The sequence below is a fragment of the Psittacula echo genome (genome assembly GCF_963264785.1).
Source record: "Psittacula echo genome assembly, chromosome: Z".
NCBI classification, from domain to species: Eukaryota; Metazoa; Chordata; class Aves; order Psittaciformes; family Psittacidae; genus Psittacula; species Psittacula echo.
This window is the reverse complement of record NC_137742.1, coordinates 74,850,727-74,874,963: the sequence shown is the minus strand read 5'-3', so window position 1 is coordinate 74,874,963 and position 24,237 is coordinate 74,850,727. Positions and strand designations below refer to the sequence as shown.

Below are 24,237 nucleotides of genomic sequence, written 5' to 3'. Positions count from 1 at the left end.
GCGACATGGAGAGGCTGCTGGATCACTGCAGCTCTCTTGGCCTTGCACGAAAAAAAGAGACTGAACTCCATGACTGCAGCAAGGGCCCAGGGGCAGAAGCTGTGCCAGGGGATCCAACACTACTGCAGTATTATCAAAACACTGGTTTTGCCAAGCTCACCGTACTCATGTCAAGTTAGGTCCTACAAAATGGGCATATGACAGCAGCTTCCGGAAAAACTAGGTACGGCTACCCTGTGTTACACAAGGCAAGGCTGCTACACAAGCAGTGGTTAAGCTGAGAGACCCTGCCTGATGGAGGGACTGCCGCAGGGCACTCTTCCATCCTTCCTGACACGACTGGCTGACATGAGGTACCCAGACAGGTCCGAGGGACCTCCACCTCCGAGAGGAATCCCGCATGGCATCAGCGGCCCGGCCCGTTCCCTACAGGCTCCCTCAGCCCCAACCGCCGCCCCGGGCGCACCGTCTGCAGAGCGGCACTCTGCTCTCCGCCGCTACCCGCCGCTCCGAAGAACTTGCTCAGCACCAGCTGCTGCCCGCAGCCGCGTTCCCGCCGTCGCCGCACCCCCCGCGGCATGCCGATGGCGGACGTAGGGCCGAGGCCGCGGCCGCCGGCACCACCTTCCCCGCCGGATGCAGCAGCGCGCGCGCGGGGCGGGGCGGCGGGTAAAGAGCCTCCGCCCGCGGTGCGCCTTCACACAACCTCCCGCCTCAGCAGGACCCACCACTCCTCTGACGCCATCCCGCGTCGCTGCTGTGCGCTCGCTCGCGCCCTGCGAAGTCCGGTGACAAGGGAGGCGACGGTGGGAGTCATGGTGCGCTCGCTGAACTCCATCGTGGCTGTGTGCCAGAACATGGGCATTGGGAAGGACGGCAGCCTGCCCTGGCCGCCACTGAGGTACCGCGGGTATGGCGAGGGTCTGCCCGCCAGGGGCAGTGGGCGCGCGGGCGGACTACAACTCCCAGCTTGCATCGCGGCGCGCTCCCTGCTGTCGGGCGACCGTGGAGCTGCGCGTTGCGCCCTAGGAGTTGTAGGCTTGATGGGGGTGACGCTCAGCAGGGCGGGAAAGGGTTCGCGGTGCTGTTGACGGGACTGCGGCCGGGGCTATGGCTGCCGGGACACGCCGCCTTGACGGGTATCCACGAGGGGTTCAAGAAGGCGCGTCGGCAGGCTCCCGGCCGTGGGTTATCTATCACGCATCATGGCCTTGTATCAAGAGTAGTGTGGCCAGCAGGACCAGGGCAGTGATCATCCCCCTGTACTGGGCACTGATGAGGCCGCACCACAAATGCTGTGTCCAGTTCTGGGTCCGACGCTACAAGAGAGACATTGAGGTGCTGGAGTGGGTCCAAAAAAGGGCAACGAAGCTGGTGAAGGCCCTGGAGCAAAAGTCTGATGGGGAACGGCTGAGGGAGCTGGGGGTGTTAGGTCTGGAAAAGAGAAGGCTCAGGGAGACCTTATTGCTCTCTAAAACTAGCTGAAAAGAGGATGGAGCCAGGAGGTGGCTGGTCTCTTCTGCCAAGGAACAAACAATAGGACAAGAGGAAACGGCCTCAAACTGTGTCAGAGGAGGTTTAGACTGGATATTAAGAACAATTTCTCCCCCAATAGAGTAAACAGGTATTGGAACAGGCTGGCCAGAGCAGTGGTGGAATCGCCATCCCTGGAAGTGTGCACGGACTGTGTAAATGACATGGTTTAGTGGTGGCCTTGGCAGTTTGGGGAACATTTGGACTTGATGATTTTAAGTCTTTTCCAACCTAGTTGCATTCTATGCAAGCGGAGCTGAGACCAAAGGTCACGCTTCAGGCATGGCATGGGGCCAGCCTTGTCCAGCCTTTCCTCCCTGGGCACCAGCGGTATTTGTGCTATATTTTTGTTGTTTCATTTTTTTTGTGTTTTCTTCTAATTAGAGAAATGCATCTTATTCCTAAGCCATGTTGTAATGGTCTTTTTGTTTTCTTGCCAGGAATGAGTACAAGTACTTCCAGAGAATGACTAGTACATCCCAAGTGGAAGGTAATGTTTTTCTTTTTCCTAAGTTTTGCTTCTATCTATTAAAGTTATTTTCTGTGGTATCAGTCACAGAAAATACTGATAATTTGATTTTTCCCTGACTTAAAAAGTCCTGCTTCTGCAAACAGCCTGCCTTCCCAAGCCTCACAAGTATTTTACCCCGTGTAAATGTGTTGTCTACAGATACTTTGGGTTAGGTGAAAAAAATGGAGATGAACCTGATGTTTCAGTTCTGCAGGTGATGTGTAAATAAAGAGAACTTCAAAGTTGTGTTTCTCCAACAGGGTAGAAAACTTCAGCTGCCTGTCTTTATTACCTACAACTCTGACATGTTAAAAAAGGAAAGGTTTTTATTTGCCAATTAATCAGCAGAGGGATGGTTGTTTTTTCAGGCTGTATTAGCTAATCTAACTTGTTTGCTGTAGCTCAGCCTTGGCCATTTGTTCCACCCCTCTAATCCTTTGACAGTAATTTAGTTTGATTTTCTGAGTGCTGAGCCATCCAATAGCCAGAAAACCCTAACTATACTGGTATGTGCAGCAACAACGCTGCAGACCTCTGCAGTCATCTGCACACAGTAATAAACAACTGTACTGGTAATGCACTGCAATAATGTTCCAGTCGAGCAGACCTGAACCTTTGCATTGTAATAATATTTTAGACAATTTGGTGAGCTAAAACCAGTTATTGTGAAAAAAAGTGAAAGCACAAATGGGGTAAGAATGCAAGAGATTAAAAAAGTGATTTGTTCTGGCTTGGATGCTAACTGCTGTCAGAAGAGACAAGTCTTGTAGCATTGCCTCCGCTCCTCTTTCACCCTGACTTTGGTGCTGTTTTGACTTTTTCTTAAGCTGTTTTAATTCTCTAACGCAGTAGACTAGGCTGCTTTGGGTCTGTGGGGACAGCCAGTACAGGGTGTGTAGTAGGAGAAGGAAAGAGGCATTGGGAGAGGATGAATAGGACCTCCGTGAGCCATGTGGCAGGCTCACTGCCTCTAGTGGAACCAGGGTCATGCAGAAGATCAAGCTTATCCTCACATTTCTGCTGTGGCTTTATTTGCCAGCATGGTCACTCTGTTTACTGTGGTGCTTTTTTTCATGCTCCTGTTAAAACCACTGCCTGGCAAAACTCACTTGTTTGCTAAAAATTCTCTAATATGTACTCTTGTTTTGATTGAGTGACCTATTCCATATTCTGATTTGAAGGTCTGTTCCATATTCCACAAAGAATATCTAATATCATTTTGCAACAGCCTGAAGTGTAATATTGTACTTACTGTTCAGTGAGTTGATTAAGCCCATTTTAATCTTACATACAAAAAGACAGAACACAGTTGTAAGTCTTCTTGTATGTCTGCACTGTACAAGTAACCCATAGTAAAAAAAAAAAAGATGTTTCACATACAATTAAAAAGAAATTTATTCCATCCTGCCTACACACCTTTTAATAAGCTATGACCCAAAATCTAGACAGTGAAGTTGGTTCATAACCTCTTAATGGGTTATGCTGCTGTAAATCTTCACAACAAGGATGTCACTATCGGCTCAAGAAAGAGAGCTTTTTGAAAGTGGGAAGAACACAGTGCAGAAGCATCACATAATCTTGCTTTTAGTCTATGTGCGTACGTGCACTGGCCACTGCTGTAAATTAGCTGTTGGTCTAGACAGATCCTTGTTCTGAGCCCTTAAGCATCCGAGTGAATCTTCAGTGAGGAAATACATACATTGTTCAGAACTTGTGCATTTCCTTCAGCACTAGTGCCAGTGGTCTGTGCTAACATATCTAAACTGACACCACAGTATTGCTCTTGGAAACTTGCTCATGAAACTTAGGTGCAGGAGAAAGGTCTTCAGGCACTGCTCAAGAACAACTGGAAGGTTGGTTCTGTGGTGTGGTCTGGAAGATCCAGCCCCTCTTTCATCAAGAAGTGGGGAGGATAGCTGCGAAAAAGTACTGTTGTCTTTTCTCTAAAATCTCTCCTGCCATGTAACAGTGTAAAACATTTTCTCTTACCTTTTGTGTGTTTATTTCTCTGGCAACTTCATTTGCTTATAAAGAGAAACCATCTTTTTAGCAGGGTATATATAAGAGAGAATCAAGTAATGAATGTTCGGATTTGATCAGAAATTATGCTTACCGGTGAATACTAGAATATGATAGGACATCTATTGCACTTTTGCTTTGCATCTAATTTAACTGGTTCTTCTCCTAAAATTTACCCTTTAACTTGGTGTTTTGTTGTTTGGGTTTTTTTCCCTCCCTTAAATAACACCCAAAGCTGGCAATTATTTCTTATCATATAACTGGAATTATGGAACATGCAAACACAAAGTTGATTATTGTGTGCTGCTTGGATTTATAAAGAGAACAATGATGGTTTTTTACACCAAGAGAACTCTTTCGAGGGTATGAGTTGATCTTGCACGCAGAGATTAATTCATCCCCACACCTGTAGCAGAGGCAGTGTTTGTGTAATGCCTGTGATGGGCAGTGACATGCCTTTTTTTCATTTTCTTTCAATTATAGGTGTGCACAGACTACTTAGACAGTTGACAGGTGTCAGCTGTCTGACAAGGCTTTGAGGACCCAAACATGTCCTTCTGTTCATGTGACTAATTTGAGAATCGGTGTCTAAGCCTTGTACTTTTGTTGACTGCTAAAATAGAGTTTGGAAAGGGGAGAGAAGGGGAAAATGGATGACCCGGGGAATTACAGACCAGTCAGTCTCACCTCTGTGCCTGGCAAACTCCTGGAGCAGATTCTCCTGGAAGGCATGCTAAGGCACATGAAAAACAAGGAGGTGGTTGGTGAACAGCCAGCATGGCTTCACTAAGGGGAAATCCTGCCTGACCAATTTGGTAGCCTTCTATGATGGGGCTACGAAACTGATGGACAGGGGCAGAGCAGGTGACGTCATCTACCTGGACTTGTGCAAAGCGTTCGACACTCTCCCACACGACATCCTTGTCTCTAAATTGGAGAGACATCAATTTGATGGGTGGACCACTGGGTGGATAAAGAACTGGTTGGTTGGCCACACGCAAAGAGTTGTGGTCAATGGCTCAGTGTCCGGTTGGAGACCAGTAACGAGTGGTGTCCCTCAGGGATCGGTGTTGGGACCAGTCTTGTTCAACATCTTTGTCAGTGACGTAGACAGTGGGATTGAGTGTGCCCTCAGCAAGTTTGCCGATGACACCAAGCTGTGTGGTTCGGTTGATACGCCAGAGGGAAGGGATGCCATCCAGAGGGACCTCAACACGCTTGTGAGGTGAGCTAATGCCAACCTCATGAAGTTTAAACATGCCAAGCGCAAGGTCCTACACCTGAGTCGGAGCAATTCCAGGCACAGCTACAGGTTGGGCAAAGAAGAGATTCAGAGCAGCCCTGCGGAGAAGGACTTGGGGGTGTTGGTCAATGAGAAAATGAACATGAGCCGGCAGTGTGCACTCGCAGCCCAGAAAGCCAACCGTATCCTGGGCTGCATCAAGAGGAGCGTGACCAGCAGGTCGAAGGAGGTGATCCTGCCCCTCTACTCTGCTCTCGTGAGACCTCACTTGGAGTATTGTGTGCAGTTCTGGTGTCCTCAACATAAAAAGGGACACAGAACTGTTGGAACAAGTCCAGAGGAGGGCCATGAGGATGATCAGGGGACTGGAGCACCTCCCATATGGAGACAGGCTGAGAAAGTTGGGGCTGTTCAGCCTGGAGAAGAGAAGGCTGCGTGGAGACCTCATAGCAGCCTTCCAGTACCTGAAGGGGGCCTATAAGGATGCTGGGGAGGGACTCTTCATCAGGGACTGTAGTGACAGGACAAGGGGTAACGGGTTCAAACTTTAACAGGGGAAGTTTAGATTGGATATAAGGAAGAAATTCTTTACTGAGAGGGTGATGAGGCACTGGAATGGGTTGGCCAGGGAAGCTGTGAATGCTCCATCCCTGGCGGTGTTCAAGGCTAGGTTGGATGAAGCCTTGGGTGACATGGTTTAGTGTGAGGTGTCTCTGCCCATGACAGGGGGGTTGGAACTAGATGATCTTAAGGTCCTTTCCAACCCTAACTATTCTATGATTCTAAGGTCCAGCTGAGTCACTAAATAACCAAAAGAAATTTGGGACAGAGCAAAAATACCCATTAAGTGTTTTCTCTTTTATTCAGGTAAACAGAATGCCTTGATAATGGGTAAAAAAACCTGGTTCTCCATTCCTGAGAAGAATCGTCCTCTGAAAGACAGAATTAATATAGTTCTCAGCAGGGAGCTCAAGTACGTATGATGAATGACAGGCCTGTAAAACAAAAAGTCTGCACTTACAAATATGTGTAGCAATGCATCATAATACAATTCTAAATGTAACATTTTTGATATCTGCTTAGGAAGCATCTCTGTTATTGATTGAGTAATATCACTACTTTTTTTTTTTTTTTTTATTAATTCATAAGATAACTGTCATTTTTTTTTAATAAATACAAGTCCTAGCTCTACAAATAAACCATCTGACTATATCAGCAGTCTTTCTGACCCATGTATTTAGCTATCTCTAGAGCCTGGTTAAATTAGTGGCTCTTAATACCTTTTTCAAAGTTTATTTTTGTTTGCATTCAAGGAAAAAGAATTGTCCTTTTTCAGAACTCTCTCCTTGAATGCACCACTTACATTCATCCAGATATTCTGAAACATCAATGTTCCCTTATAATGGTTTATGCTTTGGAGGATATTGGTGGATTTGGGGGTGAATAGGGGAGGGGGATAGAGGCTTTTTGACTACTTTTTTTGAATGAAGTATTAACATTCTAGAATTCAAGTAAAAACCTAATTTTATAGGTATCTAAATGTCTCCATTACGCTTTTTTAAAAACATGATATAAAATTTCAGATCTGTAATTTATAATGCCTTTTAAGTCACAGTTATTATTAGATTGTGATTTATTAAGCAATCCTGCAGTCAGATGAGTTTTCTAACATAGTTTAGGCATAATAGGCATTTCAAAACAATTACTTCATGTGAAACATTTAGTTATTTGGGAATTCATCAAAACATATTGTATGTCTAGATTATCACAATGAATGGTCCTTCAATTATTTTGCTTTTTCTAGGGAAACCCCAAAAGGAGCACATTATCTTTCCAAAAGTCTGGATGATGCTTTAGCTCTTTTGGATTCAGCAGAGTTAAAAAGTAAAGTAGACATGGTCTGGATCGTTGGAGGCACTTCAGTTTACAAGGTACGTTTAGAGTACTCCTAAATAACTCATTTTATATGATGGGAAGAAAATGGCTCAAGCTCCTATTACTTCTGCTTTAGGAAGTTCTTTTCTTTCACTCAGCCCAGCAAACTCCAGTGATTCCAACAGAACAAGTCTTGGAGAGTAAGATTTCAACTCACAAGTTTAAAATACCTGTCCAAGTAACCATTAGCTCTTGCTAATGGTCCAGGATCACACAGTCATTGTGCTTTTGAGAACTTTTCGTAAATATCTAAATTGCTAATTTTTTCAACCAAAAAAACTCTTAGTTAAGAGGGGCAAACACTTCTGCTGTCCTTTAGTCATTACAAGTATGCTGGGAAATACACTCCACTTCTTGTCTGGCACTTGGACTTCAGGTGTGTGATAAGAATGCCATCATGCTCCTGGTAGCCCATTAGGGTTGATAATATGCTTTGAATACACTGTAGGAAAACACATTTTCTGATACTTGCCTTTGTGGCTTCTGCCTTTCATGAACTTCTCTGTGTCTTAGGGAACGTGTGTTTTACAGTAAAAAAAATGAAAAAAAGCAAAGTAGTTACATATTGCTAAGGTTGTAAGGAAAATAAGGTGCATATGCAAATAGCCTATAGAACACTGTTGTTCCTCTATCTTTTTTTACTTATGTTTTATAATTGCTTTTGCATGTGGTGCGTCTTACGTCATGTCCAAATGCGTTCAGCCCAAAATTAATTATTACCAATATGCCCTTCACTCTCAGCCGCTCCAGGCAATATGTAGCAAGTTTATTTCTGGAGATGGATTCTCTTCAGATTGGGCATAACTGTCCAACATGAGCAAGAGACCAGATCTGGCTTCTGCCTGTAATTCTGCAGGATGCAGTGTGTGAGCAGAAGCATTTACCTCTTCCATGCAATGGCTACATACTCATCTAGTGCTACAAAGAGTACTTATTTCTTCCAGAAGCATCTGTGTTGTAGACTTCTAATTTAACTATTTTTCCAGTGTCTGGCTGATACATGGTAGGAAAAAAATGCCATTTATTATGTTATTACTCACCAATACTTACATTATAAGTAGGTAGTTTTGATGAACAGTACTTTTGCAACACATTTCTTGTGCTGATCCCCAGGGATATGACTTAAAATTTCAACTGCTTTCCCTGTTTTGAGCACCTACTTGGGATATTTCAAAGGAATTTTTAATTCATTAGTTAAAAGGGTTTGGTGGAAACCATACACCTTTATCAAAACTTCAGGTAATATTTTTAGTGCCTGTACTGAAGATGCACAAAGGATTGCAGGAATGTTTCCATTACACCATGTAGAAATGTGTGGGAAATAAAATGGCAATTAGCAATTGAAATGAAACAAATTATTCAGTAGTTGGAGTTACTTGCTTTTAAAGCATTATTTTTATCTTGCTACTTTATATTGCTCAAAGATTTAGAACTGATTGTGTCTATTAGTACAAACCTGTGATGGAGAAAGTGTCTAACTACTTCAGCAATTAAGTGCAACTGGAGTAGTTTGAAATAGGTAGTGCTGAGGACGTGGCATTTCCACTCTAGCACTTTGGGGAGTTTAACCCGAAGTTCAGATGTTTCAAGTGAGGTAGAGCTTTCTGAGGACAGACATGAGGAGACATGAGGAGAGCAGGCCGTTCTGGAAGGCACCATACTTGTCATCTGCCTCCTGCAGATGATGGTACCCACCACCATCAACCCTTTTTTATTCCTGACATTGTGCCTGGCTCTTCCTGCTTATTTACAAGTAACAGTACTGTTCCTGCTGAGTAAATTCTTCTGCATCTGAGCATAGCCACACAACAGAGGAGTAGAGAGCTGTTTGCACTAGGAGGAGCTACTCCATTTAGATCCCAGAAAGAAAAGCACCCAGGCTGTGTAAAAAGTATCATTTTAAATGCTACTTGCTAGAACTAATGCTTTAAATGACAGAATAGCATAAGTAATTTTACTTGCCTGTGTATGTTGGGAACTCTAAGTTGTGTGGCGTTGAACAAGCTTCCAAGCATGCTGCAGAGACCCTGTCTGTAGAAAGGGCTACCCTACATAAGGGACATTCACACGAGAACTTGCTGCTGTTTTAGATAAAGGTGAGGACACGCAGGTGATACAGTTGTTGACACCAAGTGGGAGCTGCCTGCAGGCTCTTCTGTTACAGTTTTCTGGCTGAGCTTATCCTGTGGCCAAAGAATATGCACGGCACAGTACAGGCCTGGGTCTGTTCAGGTTAATTGTTCTGTGGGTTACTATTTCTTTAATGTACAGTGATCTTTCAGTCAGGATCACTACAAAAGGGAACAGCAAGCTCATGCATGCACCCACTGAACTTAGTTTGGGTGGGCTGCTTTTACAGCCTGTCACAGGCTGTTGTGGGTGTCTTGAAGGATGAGTGGGAAGATGGACGATAATGGCATTCATGGAGTCTTCACTGGAGCAGCTCTGCCCTGGTTGATCTGCTGCTCTCAGCACAGGGATTGAGCTCAGGTTGGTGGCATCCCATTGGTATGGGGATCCTGGAAAATACAAAGTAGATGCAGAATGTATTGAACGTGAGGATGCACAACCGAAGCTGTCTGTCAAAAGCTGCTACAATAGCTTTGCCAGTGCCAGACACTTCCAGAGTCCACAACATTATTCAAGAGGGTGGCTGATTGTCCTGTGGAGCCTTTTAACACAGCTCCTAAACTTAGGAATTTCTGATCAGTTAATCCTGATCAGGGTTGTCACAGAGCAACCTGAATCAATCCTCCAAGCCATATTTCTGTAGATGGTATGAGGAGGAAACGTGCACAGTCTTCCAGGCCTCTGCTGTCTTTGGTTTTCTACATCCTTTGTGGGTGCTCTGGGCAGCACCCAAATCCCAGCTGGGTTCCGGGCCCAGGGTAGCAACCCAGAAGCATTACCAGGGGTGATCCATGAACTGAGGCTGATTCACACGTGTTTCAGGAGGTTTCCAAAGAACCTTAGATGGAAGAGGGGTACTGGCACCTTCTTTCTGCCCAGGGTCATTGGAGATGTTTGAACACCTGCCTTACCTGAAATACTGCATCTCTTCTGTTCCTCACGCTGTTCTGCCCAGATACCATGCTGGAACACAGGCCTGGTTTATCCTCATCCAGACAGTTGTGCCAAGTTGGAACATCTACCCAGCTGCCCAAGTGCAGAAGCCTCTAAGAACTGAGACAAGTGAAGGTGCTAAAGCATGGGTTGCAGGATGGCATTTCAAGACAGGATGCTGTCCTCAGCAACAGGGTCAAGGAGTTGGGTAGAGGTGCTGCTGCTTATGACCTCTTCTTTGTAGGACTGCAAAGGAGAAGGGAACAAGCCGTGATGGACTGCCAACATTTAAAAAGACACACTGCAGCTGTTCGTTGCTTATGGGCATCTTTGCTCACTGCGCCTAGGTTGTGAAGGACAGTACTCTCCAGGGTGGTGGGAGTACTGACATAAGCTGTCTCAAGTACTGTGAAGAACAGAGAAAGGTGAACTCCGAACAGGGTGGCCATCCAAATACTTATGTCCATCATGTTCATCCTGTGTTCAGCAGCATACTCCGGGAAACTGTCTCTTCTGGGCCTTGACCTATGCGACAAGAAAAGGCAGAACAGGTAGACATAGCAGGCATTTTGGCGGGTACAGGGAGGTGAGTAGAGTACCGGTATAATGAAGTGAGAGATGAAAAAATTGAAAACAGCTCCCACAGTCCCTTGACCGTTCAAAAGCCTCATATTCTTAAATTTGACTTGACACTGGTCACCTGATCAGGTTTACAGTCTCCTCACCTACCCAGAAGATTGCACTGTTGCCTCCAGGGAAACATTTGGACTTCTCGCAGCACAGGTTTGCAGGTTTCATTTCCTTGCATCTCAGTGTGACGCTAGTACTGGATTTTCTGCATTATTCTGGATCTCCTGAGTTGCATTGATTGTGTGGGGGAGGAAGGAGGAGCGAAGCAGCCCAGCAACGGCGAGTAGGTCACAGCAATAATGAAGCTATTATGTACCATGAGAGGCACTCCATGATTTTGCATGAGCACTTGACACTTTGAGAGTCATCTGCTGGCTCATGAGCGCTCACTCTGTGGTGGAAAACTCGTGGTGGTGACCCACTCATTGGTTCTGGTCCACGAGTCCCCGTTAGGTGTTCGAGCTTATCAGGCATGATCCCAGAGACGCTTTTCTGGTTTGGCTTCATTTCCAGGCAATGTAGCTGATGCACATCAAGATTGCTCCCAGAACAACAAAAGCATGGTGAGTGGGGACAACTGGAAGATTAATTTCAAAACCACATTTCTATTTCAAGTTAAGACACTCATGGAGATGCACTCTGTGTGGAGGTATTGTCTCTTAATTAAGAGATTCAGGACTTGGCTTTGACTCTGAGAAATAGTGCTTACTGGAGATCATGAGGGAGTCTGCTCAGTGTAAGTTACCGGTTTATTTTAACTGGATTTAAACTGTCTTTTGAACTGATTAAAACCAACATTCATATTTTACTAGGAGTAGGACCTGTCCAGCACATCCTCAAATATTTAACAGAGACATTAAAAAAAAAAAAAAAGTGTAGATTTCCTTATGTGGAAAAATCATGGCAGTCAGGTGAAGTTCCCGATGACTGAACAAAGGGTATTATATCCCCCATTTTGAAGAAGGGGAAAATGCATGACCCAGGGAGCTACAGACCAGTCAGGCTCACCTCTGTGCCTGGCAAAATCTTGGAGCAGATCCTCCTGGAAAGTATGCTAAGGCACATGAAAAACAAGGAGGTGGTTGGTGACAGCCAGCATGGCTTCACTAAGGGGAAATCATAGGATAGTTAGGGTTGGAAAGGACCTTAAGATCATCCAGTTCCAGCCCCCATGCTATGGGCAGGGACACCTCACACTAAACCATGCCACCCAAGGCTCTGTCCAACTGGGTGGATAAAGAACTGGCTGGATGGCTGCACGCAAACAGTTGTGGTCGACGGCTCAATGTCCAGCTGGAGACCAGTCATGAGTGGTATCCCTCAGGAGTTGGTGTTGGGGCTGATCCTGTTCAGCATCTTTTTTGGTGACAGGTACAGCGGGATTGGTGCACCCTAAGCAAGTTTGCCGATGACACCAAGCTGTGTGGTTTGGTTGATACACTGGAGGGGAAGGTATGGGATTCAGAGGGACTTTGATACTCTTGAGAGGTGGCCAATGCCAACCTCATGTTGTTCAACAAAGTGAAGTGCAGGGTCCTACACCTGGGTCAGAGCAATCCTAGGCACAGCTACAGGTTGGGCAGAGAAGTGATTCAGAGCAGCCCTGCGGAGATGGACTTGAGGGTGTCACTAAATGAGAAACTGAACACGAGCTGGCTTCAGTGTGCGCTCACAGCCCAGAAAGCTGACCTTATCCTGAGCTGCATGAGAAGGAGCATGACCAGCCAGTCGAAGGAGGTGATCCTGCCCCTCTACTCTGCTCTCATGAGACCTCTCTTGAAGTACTATGTGCAGTTCCAGTGTCCTCAACATAAGAAGGACATAGAACTGTTGGAACAAGTGCAGAGGAGGGCCATGAGGATGATCAGGGGACTGGAGCGCCTCCCGTATGAAGACAGGCTGAGAAAGTTGAGGCTGTTCAGCCTGGAGAAGAGAAGCTGCATGGAGTCCTCAGAGCAGCCTTCCAGGATCCAAAGGGGGCCTACAGGGATGCTGGAGAGGGACTTCTCATGAGGAACTGTAGTGATAAGACGAAGAGCAATGGGTTTAAACAGGGGAAGTTTGGGTTAGATATAAGGAGGAAGTTCTTTACTGTGAGGGTGGTGAGGCACTGGAACAAGTTGTACAGAGATGTAGTAAATGCTCCATCCCTGGCAGTGTTCAAGACCAGATTGGACAGAGCCTTGGGCAACATGGTCTAGGGAGAGGAGTCCCTGCCCATGACAGGGTTTGGAACTAGATGATCTTAAGGTCCTTTCCAACCCAAACCATTCCATGATTCTATGATGATTAAATTTGGAGAAGAAACTTGCCATTTCATAACAGAGCAAAAAGTTTTTCCATGAGAAGTTTTGTTGGTTTTGCTGTTTAGTTAATCTCCCAGCTGGCCATAACAAAATACAGATACTGGTCATAAAAAGCATTTGGGGAAATACTTTAACAAAGAGGCTTGAGCTGGAAAATCAAATTTCTAGTAATCTCCAAGGGAAAATTTTATCTAATATTGATGCTCAGGTGTCTTCCTATGTACTAGTATTTGGCATACTGTGTTTGGTAGTCGAGCCCTTTCATTCTCCAGAGATGTTAATTATGAAGTTGCAATTCATATTTAGTGCAGCAAGTCTCCTGCAGATAATTAATTGCCCTCTTAAATAGAATTTCTTGACTAAGCATATAGACTTCACAGGGCTGTAAATGGCCTGAATGGGTTGTGAATTTACTAAGCTTTAAGTCTTTACTGTACCATAAGGATCACTTCTTTAGAAGAGAGAAGCATTAATAAGCTTGCCAAAATTTCACTAGCTAATATACTAAAATACACATTTTAAAGATTAGATGTTAGTATGTCTGAATTTCCTGTAAACTATTAAACATATAATAGTAATTTTTCTACCTTTCTGCATATAAGGCAATGTGGGTTTGAGCTGTGTACTTACAGGCATAGAGACTAATGCGTATGGCGCCATGTTTTTTGAAGTGTTGCATTCAGTCTGAGATGTGACTGAGGGCTGAGATCCACTTACACAGGAGACGCAAACAACTCGATTTTCTGTGCTGACGTGCTACACTCCTGCAGGTGACAGTGCTGTTGCTCCCTGTGAACCGAGTTCTCAAAGAATGTGCTGCAAAGAACAGGCTCCTTAGAGCTGTGTTAATTGAGCACACAGTGCCTTTCATAGAATGACAGAATGGTTTAGGCTGAAAGGGACCTTAAAGCTCATCCAGTTCCAGCCCTCTGCCACAACCGGGGACACCTTCCACTAAACCAGGTTGCTCCAAACCCCATTCAGCCTGGCCTTGGTCACTGCCAAGGATGGGGCAGCCACAGCTTCTCTGGGCAACCTGTGCCAGGGCCTCACCGCCTTCACAGGGAAGAACTTCTTCCCAAGATCTCATCTCAATCTCCTCTCTGTCGGTTTAAAGCAGTATTCTGCTCTGGGAGCAACCAGTGCAGAAAGCTGAACAGTGCAGTAGCTTCTCCCTTAGTTCTGTTTTACGTGAACTAATTAGTGTGGCATAATCCTATTGACATTTTTTGAAAGCTTGGTAACATTATCTTGTGTTAAGGGGAGACTGAAAGTTGTCATGGTTGCATTGATCTGAAATTCTTTCCCTGTCCCACCAAGCTCACAATAATGTTGTTTGATTATGCACATTTATGGTCCTGAGCAGTTGTTTCCAAGGAACATTCATGTTGTATGTGCAAATGTAACTCTCACTTCATTACTGTAATGCCACAGAATTTTCGTAGAATCATAGAACCACAGACTGATTTGGTTTGGAAGAGACCTTAAAGCTCATCCAGTTCTAACCCCCTGCCATGGGCAGCAATACTTCCACTAGACCAGGTTGCTCAAAGCAACCAGTCCCTATTTTCTCATGTGTAGCTGTGTAGCCTTGTGTAGTTGTCTGATCTGAAACACAGGAATAGGAACACATTTTCCTGTTTTCCTGTACTTCAGTGACCTCCTATGACAACAGTTCTTTGAGCATTCTTCTACTGCAATCCCCTAATATCTCTTTCACAGGAAAAAAAGTGGTAGGATCACAGCAGTGTGACAGCATTGTTTTCCCACAGAGATTTATGTTTTGTAAAAATACATCTGTGACTGTTCTAGTTATGCCTTCAGTGTCCATTACATCTTGTTCTTACAGAGTTGTAAATAAAATCTGAGGAAACAGAACTACAATGGGCTAGTGGACTAGTGGATTAACTAATAATTTCTTTTTAAAGTTTAAGAATCTAATTTAGCATCTTTATACCTTCATAGGCTTGAGAGGGACATACCCAGACTTTCTGGCAGAATCTTCAAAATAAACTCAGAGGACTTTTAATGTAGAAAGAAAGGTGTAATACTGCTTTTGTGTTCATTCTTGTGAAAAAAGCATAATGATTTTATATCCCTCTGGAAAAAATAATGACTAATAAAGGTTAATATATGAGTCATTTGCAGACACAAGTCAAAATGAGCATGACCAGCTATGAAAGGTGGTTTTGTTAAGTTCTTTACCAAAGTTGCTTGCAGAGATCATAAAGGAAAAATTTAAAAGGCTCTCCTTTAAGACTAACACATGGAAAAGCCTAGTGACTAAAGTGTGTCTGTTTCTGTAAGGACAAAATGATGAGTCTTTTCAATAACGGGCATAGAATCATTTTGTTGCCCTTATCCCTGTCAGAAAGCTGGCGGTGGAAGCTACCACAATGTCTCCTCCCTTACTAGGCTCAGCCTTTATGGATTGGGAAAGACGGGCTGCTCCCCACCTCATTAAGCTGAGCCCTAGCAGTGTGGGAAGGAAGGATTTTTGAAGGTGATGATTCTCCTGGTGATCAACACAACTCTCCCAATAGCCCAAGTTTAACTTAGCAAGTCCTTTTACTTAGGCAAGATGTAGAACTTGTGAGATCTTCAGCTGTGAGATTTTTCTTTAATGTATAAAATATTTTTCTTTTTGTCGTGGTTTAAGCCAGTCGGCAGGTCAGCCACGCAGTTTCTAGTCCTCCTCCCACAACCCACCCACCCCCCCCCCCGGAGAGATGGGGAGGAGAATCGAAAGAGTGTAACTCCCACGGGTTGAGATAACAACAGTCCAGTAATTAAGGTATAACACAAATCACTACTGCTGCCACCGAGAATAATAAAGATAAGGGAAATAACAAGGGAAGAGAATACGATACCACCCGCCGAAAATGAGTCCGACTGAGCAGAGTGTGCCCTTCCGGGTAACTCCCACTTACCTCCCCGGGCATGTCGTGCTGTGGTATGGAATACCTCTTCGGCTAGTTTGGGTCAGGTGCCCTGTCTCTGCTTCCTCCCGGCTTCCCCTCCTCCCTGGCAGAGCATGAGACTCACAAAGTCCTTGGTCAGAGTAAACATTCTGACCAGCAACTGAAAACATCGGTTTTATCAGTACTATCCCCAGGCCAAAAGTCAAAAACACAGCACTGCACCAGCTACTAAGAAGGAGAAAAAGTGACTGCTGCTGCTGAACCCAGAACACTTTTATACTCTTGTGTCTTCAAATGGAGCTTGCATGTATTATTCAATACATTATAAAAGCTGAAAACCAGAATGCAAATCAACAGATAATTTATTTTGAAATTCTCTCTTTTACAGTGTTTTTTTCATATTTTGTTTGGATTGGCAATGTTGTTTTTTAGAAAGACACTTGAAAAAGAAGTGCCTCACACAGTTACTTTGGCTCTTTCACGTATTCTGTGTAATCAGTACAAGATGAGAAAGCAGAAGCAGAGTGTATATGTCCTAAAAACCTGTGAATCTTTAAATGACTAGAAATAATATGTCCCTTTGACAGCAATTGGTTGCTATGCCAACTAGTCTACAGTGGTTTGGTGATTGTGTATCTCTAAAAGATTTATATTCCATATAATAATGCTAGAACTACTTGTAATACATGGCTGTTCTTTCTTGCAGAGCTTCAGGGCTGTTTTAACCCACAAAAAGAAACTGATTCAAGGCAATAGTCTTGCACATGCAAACATAATTAACCTTGTATGGCTGTCGGTCCAATGCAGATGGAAATTATGGGGAAGGTGATCCTTAGGTCATCTCTCTTTTCCTTTATGCTTCAGAGGTAGGCCTGACAAGGGCTTACTGGAAGTGAGCAGAAAGATGAGGGTATGCTGAAATCTTTTCACAGGGTATGGGGATTTATGTGAGTAATAAAAGACACTGGCTCACATACAGGGTTGATGTACCTGGCAAAACAGGAGAGACTCCCTCTCTTGTGGAAAGTCATCTTTGGTACTGAGACACCAGGCACGGTGTTAATAGGCTGTGCTTTAGTGAGAAAGCAAAAAAAAAAAAAAATCAGCATTGCTTTTCCCTTTTGCATCAGGCTGTAATATTTTTAAAGGTTCAGCGGCTGCTACACAAGGAATCCAGCATATATGCAGAGCAAAAACATACGCAGTACACAGCTCCCAGAGGAAACCACTGCAGGTACAAATACAGTCCAAGGATAACTGCCGCAAAACACAATAAACTAAAATCATGCCAAGAGTAACTTTGAGACCCAGCATGGCAATGGGGTGAGTGTAACATAATGACCCATGGAGTGAGGATGCAGATTTTTCCAATTTACAGAAGCATGAGCTCAGAGATATCTTAATTTTCTTCTAAATATCTCCTCCTCCTGCCTTGGTACCATTATTGCCAACAAGTTCTCTATTACTATCTGTCTTTTCCATCACATAAATTATACTCACATTTACAAATACACAAACCCAAGAAAGGCCCTACTGGTCTCCTACTTACTGGAAGCGGTTTGTCTATGAAATATTATGCTAATTTCCCGCAGTATTGCCTGACCACCATAAATGTATCTAGTTACTTCACATCCTATTTAAATATTCTAGATTATATACATCTATACCTTCATATTATGTATATGTTACATTAAAACAAAGTCATTCACCCTATTCTGTTCATCAGAGTAAGTATGCATGATGTCTATTTCCTTGATTAAAATCAGAGTAGGTATGTCAGTGTACTATCAAATCAGCACTGTGAATCCTCTAACTTGTTTTCTGTACCAAAGAAGAGGTGAAACTGATAGAGGGGGCTGAAAAGGGCAAGAGTGAATTGAGTGCTAGTGAGGAACTACTTTAATCTTCATGAAAGTGCCGAAGCTGTGATCAAGTTCCTTCCCCATTTTGCCAGGTCCAGAGCAGGAGTTTGCAGAGACCGCAGCAGAGTCCAGTACTCTCTGAACAGGTTCCTTTAGAGAGTCCACGCATGAAAGGTTCATGTTTGGTATAAAATTTACTTTTCTGAAGCTATTGTCAGGGAACATAAAGGAACGGGTGCTCCCAAAGGGACAGGAGATGGAACCCATGGGCAAAATAATCTGAGTGGTGTGACGGGGCCTCACCAGCCAGGGCTTATGGTAATGAGGCAGGTTCACAGAATGGGAGCAGGCCCCACGAAGGAAACCAGAGTCAGACATAGCCCTGGGATGACCAGACAGGGCCATGAGAACAGCCAAGCCTAGGCTGGCATGTCAGCCCACGATGTGATTCAACTATGTACTTAAATCCCAATACAAGTGAAGATTACACTTAGCAGAGTAGAGCAACCAAATGTAAATCATATCATAGAATCCTAGAATGTTTGAGTTGGAAGGGACCTTAAAGCTCATCCAGTTCCACCTGTTGTCACGGGTGGGGACACCTTCCACTAAATCAGGTTGTTCCAAACCCCATCCAACCTGGCCTTGAGCACTGCCAAGGATGGGGCAGCCACAGCTTCTCTGGGAAACCTGTGCCAGGGCCTCACCACCCTCAGAGGGAAGAACTTCTGCCTAAAATCTCATATGAATCTCCTCCTGGTCAGTTTAAAGCCATTCCTCTTTGTCCTGTCCTTACAGGCCCTTGTCAGAAGCCCTTTCCAGCTCTCTTGTTGGCCCCTTTAGAAACTGGCAGCTTCTCTAAAATCTCCCTTCTCTTCTGCAGGCTGAACAAGCCCCGCTGTCTCAGCCTGACTTCATTTTTGTCCTAAACATTGTCTTCAGATTGCTCATAGAGACTAGGCCATACGGCTGCTTTGTCTTCACAGGACTACCCATGTTCCTCTTTTAATTTCTGTCAGATGCCTAAGCTCTAAGAACAGGTATTGCTGTCACTTACCAGGTGGAACTGCCACAAGGTGAAATTATCCCTTTGACAGTGCTCTTGGGCAAAGTCCAGAAGAGATTTACAGTTCAGTTTTCACTGCTTTGCTTAAATCCTGAAATACTTAAAATAGTAACTGAGTTTTAGGTTTAGATAACATATTTGGTGTACAATCTACAAATAGAAAATATGCTGAGACTCTTGCCTCTTAGTTTTTTTTGAAAGCTGTCATGGTGATAGTTGAGGCAGAAAGAACAAGAATTTGGAGAGTTGCTAAAGAAAGCTAATGTTCCAAGTAAGAAGATACACTTGATATTATCTTACAGACTTCAAATAGCATTATAAAACAAGGATCCTAAAACTTCCTGAAAAAGCCTACTGCTTCATGCATGGTTGAACTGTTTTGCAGGGAACAACTCGATTTTAATTGTTTCTGTAATTTTTAAAGGCAGCAATGGAGAAGCCAATTAATCACCGATTGTTTGTGACAAGAATTTTGCAGGAATTTGAAAGTGACACATTTTTTCCAGAAATCAACTGCAAAGACTACAAACTTCTGACGGAGTAAGTACCAAGGTGCTTTCTAGGCTTGTATTCAGATGTAAGACTTCCATTCCATTTCAAAAGTTACTCCTTTCTCTTGAGAAATTTATTTCTTCCTAGCAAACTTAGCAGGAACAAGTATTGAACTGTAAGTTTCTGACATTTGCTGTGGTGCTTTTTGTGTTGTCATATTCCAGTCATACTGTTATGTCCTCTCCAATGAGATTACATCCAACAGGCAGTAGGGAGGTGGCAGAAATGAAAACGCCTGCCTCAAGAACCAGACTTTTTAAATAACGTGTTCTAGGCTTTAATGAAAATACTGGGGGTTTTCTAGATGAAGCCATAAAGCTGGTATTTTGCTATAGAGTATGCTTTTTTGATTTAAAAAGTCTTGACTTAAAAAGATGTGTGTACAATCATACAACTAAGAATCAGCATGATTCTTAAAAGTAGTTTGTGCTTAGTATACCTGATGTAAAGATCTTATTTTCATCTCCTATTTCAAACAACTGTCTTTTCTAATTGATTGAATAAATTACAGGTGTCTCATATTGATATTTTTATCTACTTGTTGGCTTTTGCTTTCTCTTCTCCCCCTCTCTCCAGGTACCCAGGCGTCCCTGCTGATATCCAAGAAGAGAATGGTATTCAGTACAAATTTGAAGTGTATGAAAAAGCTGTCTTGCACAATAAATGAGGTTTCCTGTACTGCTGTTTAAGGGCAGGCATTTTAAATTATGATGTCTTAATTGATTGCAAATATGTAGTATGTCATTGAAAGAAAATCCTACTTGATAGTACAGTACCTCAGTAGTGAATGATTCCAATTAGCATACCCCAACTCTGAATATATACTCTGCAGTAGAAATACAGAATTATAGAATCATAGAATAGTTTGAGTAGGAAGTGACCTTCAAAGGTCATCTAAGTCCAACTCCCCTGCAATGAGCAGGGACATCTTAATCTGGATCAGATTGCCCAGAAACACATCCAGCCTGGCCGTGAATGTCTTGAATATGTTTCTCCCTCACATCCAGACTGAATCTCCCCTCTTTTAGTTTAAAACCATCACCCCTCATCCTGTCACAACAGGCCCTGCTAAAAAGTCTCTCCCCATCTTTCCTATAGGCCCCTTTTAAGAACTGAAAGGTTCCTCAATAAGGAACTGAAAGGTCTCCCCGGAGTCTTCTCTTCTCCAGGCTGAACAACCTCAACTCTCTTAACCTTTCCTTACAGCAGAGGTGCTCCATCCCTCTGATTATTTTTGTGGGCCTTCTTTAGACCCTCCCCGACAGGTCCATGCGTTTCCTGTGCTCAGGACTCCAGAGTCCTGGATGCAGGACTGCAGGGGGGGACTCACCAGAGCAGAGCAGAGGGGCAGAATCACCTCCTTCGACCTGTTGGTCATGCTCCTTTTGGATACAGCCCAAGATGCAGCTGGCCTGGGCTGCAAATGCACACTGCTGGGTCATGTCCAATCTCTCTTCCACCAGTACCCCTAAGTTCTTCTCAGGGGTACTCTCAATTCCTCCATCCCCAGCCTATATTGATACTGGCGGTTGCCACAACCAGGGTGCGAGACCCTGCACTTGGCCCCATTGAGCCTCAGGAGGTTACATGGCCCCACCTCTCCAGTGTGTGCATGTCCCTGTGGATCCCATCCTGTCCCTTAGGCATGTCAACTGTACCATTCAGCTTCTTGTAATCTGCAAATGTGCTGATGACGTACTCTATCCCACTGTCTGTGTCGTTGATGAAGGTATTAAAGTGTTGGTCCCAGTACCAACACCTGAGGGATGCCACCTGTCACTGTTGTCTGTCCAGACATTGAGCCATTGACCACTACACTACCCTCTGGATGTGACCATTCATCCAATTCCTCATCCACCAAACAGTCCACCCATTAATTCATATCTCTGCAGTTACGAGGGTTGTAAGCAGTGTGAAAGAGGGAGCTCTAAGGAACACCGCAACTAAGGCTGCCTGAGACATTGCATTTGTCTTTACAATCTGTGGTAGCATCCCTAACAATTCCATGAGTAGTGAAGGCACTAGGCTGCATCAGAACGTCTCTACCTAAACAAAGCTTTTGAATATCTCTTGTTTCAAAACATCTGATACTGCAAAAGTGTCATAACTCCTGAGTTTGACTGGGGTGGTATATACACTTACAACAACCTTTAAAACACACTGGCATAGAGGAAAAAGTAAGCAATTATAAGAAGAAATGGGAGTGTGGAAGTCTCAGGCAGCAGTTGAGGGATACTTCTCCGATTATTTTTACCATCCTGGGTACACAGCCTTTGGCTGAAAACACTGAATTACAAACTAATCTGTGTGGTGGATTGACCCTGGCTGGAGGTCAGGTGCCCACCGAAGCTACTCTGTCACTCCCCCCTCAGCTGAAAATACCACAAGGGGTTTGAGGATCAAGATAAGAACAGGGAGAGATCACTCCCCAGTTGCTCTCATTGGCAAAACAGACTCGACTCAGGGAAATCAGTTTAATTTACTACCAATCAAATCAGAGTGGGTAGTGAGAAGTAAGACCAAAATCCAACACATCTTGCCCCCATCTGTCCCTTCTTCCTGGGTTCAACATCACTCTTTGTCAGCGTGATTTGGAATACTCAGTGTGGCATGCAAATGCGCATTATTAACCAATAGTGAAGTCCTGTTTCCTCTGTCATGAAATGTAACTAGTGTGATAATGTTTTGCATTACTGTTCCCCAAAAGCAGTGAGCAATGTACTGGAACTAGTTACACTGTGATTCTGGTGGTACACGATGCCAAAGCCAACCAAAGGTTGTTGTTGCTGGTATTACCACAACACGATCAGTTGTATTGGCCTGTTGCTGTGCTCCGACCATGGGGACTTTGCCAGGCAGCAGAGAACTCCACATATGAAGTGCCACAGAGAGGAGCGGGGACACACAATGCCCATCATGCTTCCCTGTGCTGCACATCAGTCTGAGAATAGTTGTGGAAAAAAAAAAAAACCAAAATGGCAGGGGAGGGGGAATTAACCCTGAAAACTCTGCCAACTCCTTCCCCAAAGCATTTTAAAAGGAGTTGAAAAACATAACCGTACAGAGCAGCATAACCTGGTTTTCTAAGAATATTAAACCTTCATGTTACTTGCTTTTGAAAAACCAAACCTCTCTGATGAGAGAAAAACACTCAGAATACCAGCTGCGAACACCTCTGGAAATCTCTGTGGCAATTTAAAACATTAAATTTATGAAAAAAAGATGAAAAATTCATGAAAATTTTTTCAGCGCCTCTCCTGGGCTGTTTCAGGTTTTTCTGTGTTTCTTTTGCATTCTGAAAAATGTTAAGTGCTTTCCTGATCTTGCTCCATATGTGCTGACATTACATTGGTAGATAAAAACAACAAAAGTTACAGGCTTCTATAATACAGCAAAAAGTCTCACGAGTTTTAATTTGCCAACATATTGTTACAAAGAAGGATTAAGACTTACCAGGGGATGCTATTTTTAAAAGAAAATAAAAGTTACTGTGATTGCGACGAGAAAATAATTTCCTGAAGCATTTAATGCGTACCAGTTAGTATCAAAAAAGAGGTCACCGCAGAAAGCTCTGCACAGCGAGTCTGCAGTCCTGTGTTTATGGAGACTGGCGTTTATGAGAAGTGGAAGCAAAGGCTTCATGGACATTGAAGGTACTGACACAAACACAAGTTTAGGCAGATTCTGCCTAAGCGTTTATTGCAGGAGATGCAGTTCACTGCTGCCTAAATGTTTTGTTAGAAACAATTTGGTCAAAAAGAACTTTAACTTGGATGCACATAAGCAGACTAGGAACGTGAATAGTTCCTCTGGCTCTCTGTGAACTGACTTAGTTCTTTACAGATTCAGCTATGTCAAATTCTACAACAATTAAAAAAAAAATTAAACAGTTAAGTCAATTTATGATTCATGGAAAGGGAAACTTTTGAAGTAACACAGCAATTTCCTTCTTAAAACTTTACAGAACATATTAATGACACGGTTTCTTCATTTAGCCACTCTTGAAAGGGGCTCTTAACAAGGGACAGGACAAGGAGGAATGGTTTTAACCTGACAGAGGAGAGATTGAGATGAGGTCTTAGGCAGAAGTTCTGCCCTGTGAGGGTGGTGAGGCCCTGGCACAGGTTGCCCAGAGAAGCTGTGGCTGCCCCATCCCTGGCAGTGTTCAAGGCCAGGCTGGATGGGGCTTGGAGCAACCTGGTCTAGTAGAAGGCGTCCCTGCCCATGGCCGGGGGTTGGAACTGGATGAGCTTTAAGGTTTCTTCCAACCCAAACCATTCTGTGATTCTATCATTCTATGATTCGATGATAAAAAATTAGTATTTGGTCTTCACCTGAACTGGGCATTGCACTTGTTAGCTCCCCACTTGTATTTCCAAAGGGAAATGTTGATATTCTATAGTATCTCTTGAAGAAAAAAATCCTTTGTTCCAAAAACAACTCCCCCATGTTTTGATTACTCACATACTTCACTGCTGCACAATTCTGTGAAAAGCTATAGATTCTCATTATGTCTAGTACAGGGGAAATGTCATGTTTTTCCCCAGTTCCATGCAGCTAAGTGCAATGAACAGCATCATGAGTGACAATATAGTT

General features: G+C 43.8%; 2 protein-coding genes across 2 annotated transcripts in view; one reads left to right on the top strand and one right to left on the bottom strand.

Annotated features, from left to right (window-relative positions):
* Nucleotides 1-620, bottom strand: part of MSH3 (mutS homolog 3) — a 124,555-nt gene extending 123,935 nt beyond the window's left edge. Inside the window, exon 1 of the mRNA XM_080636996.1 lies at nt 467-620. Coding sequence (XP_080493122.1) covers nt 467-580 — 114 coding nt within the window. The 5' untranslated portion in view covers nt 581-620. The remainder of the gene's footprint in view (nt 1-466) is intronic.
* DHFR (dihydrofolate reductase) lies at nt 585-20,360 on the top strand (the record flags this gene model as incomplete). Its single annotated transcript, XM_080636997.1, is given in 8 exon segments — nt 585-694; nt 696-777; nt 780-901; nt 1,974-2,023; nt 6,174-6,279; nt 7,111-7,237; nt 19,514-19,629; nt 20,218-20,360. Coding segments are annotated over 8 exon segments (804 nt in total). The 3' UTR covers nt 20,309-20,360.
* Between the last annotated feature and the right edge of the window lie 3,877 nt (nt 20,361-24,237).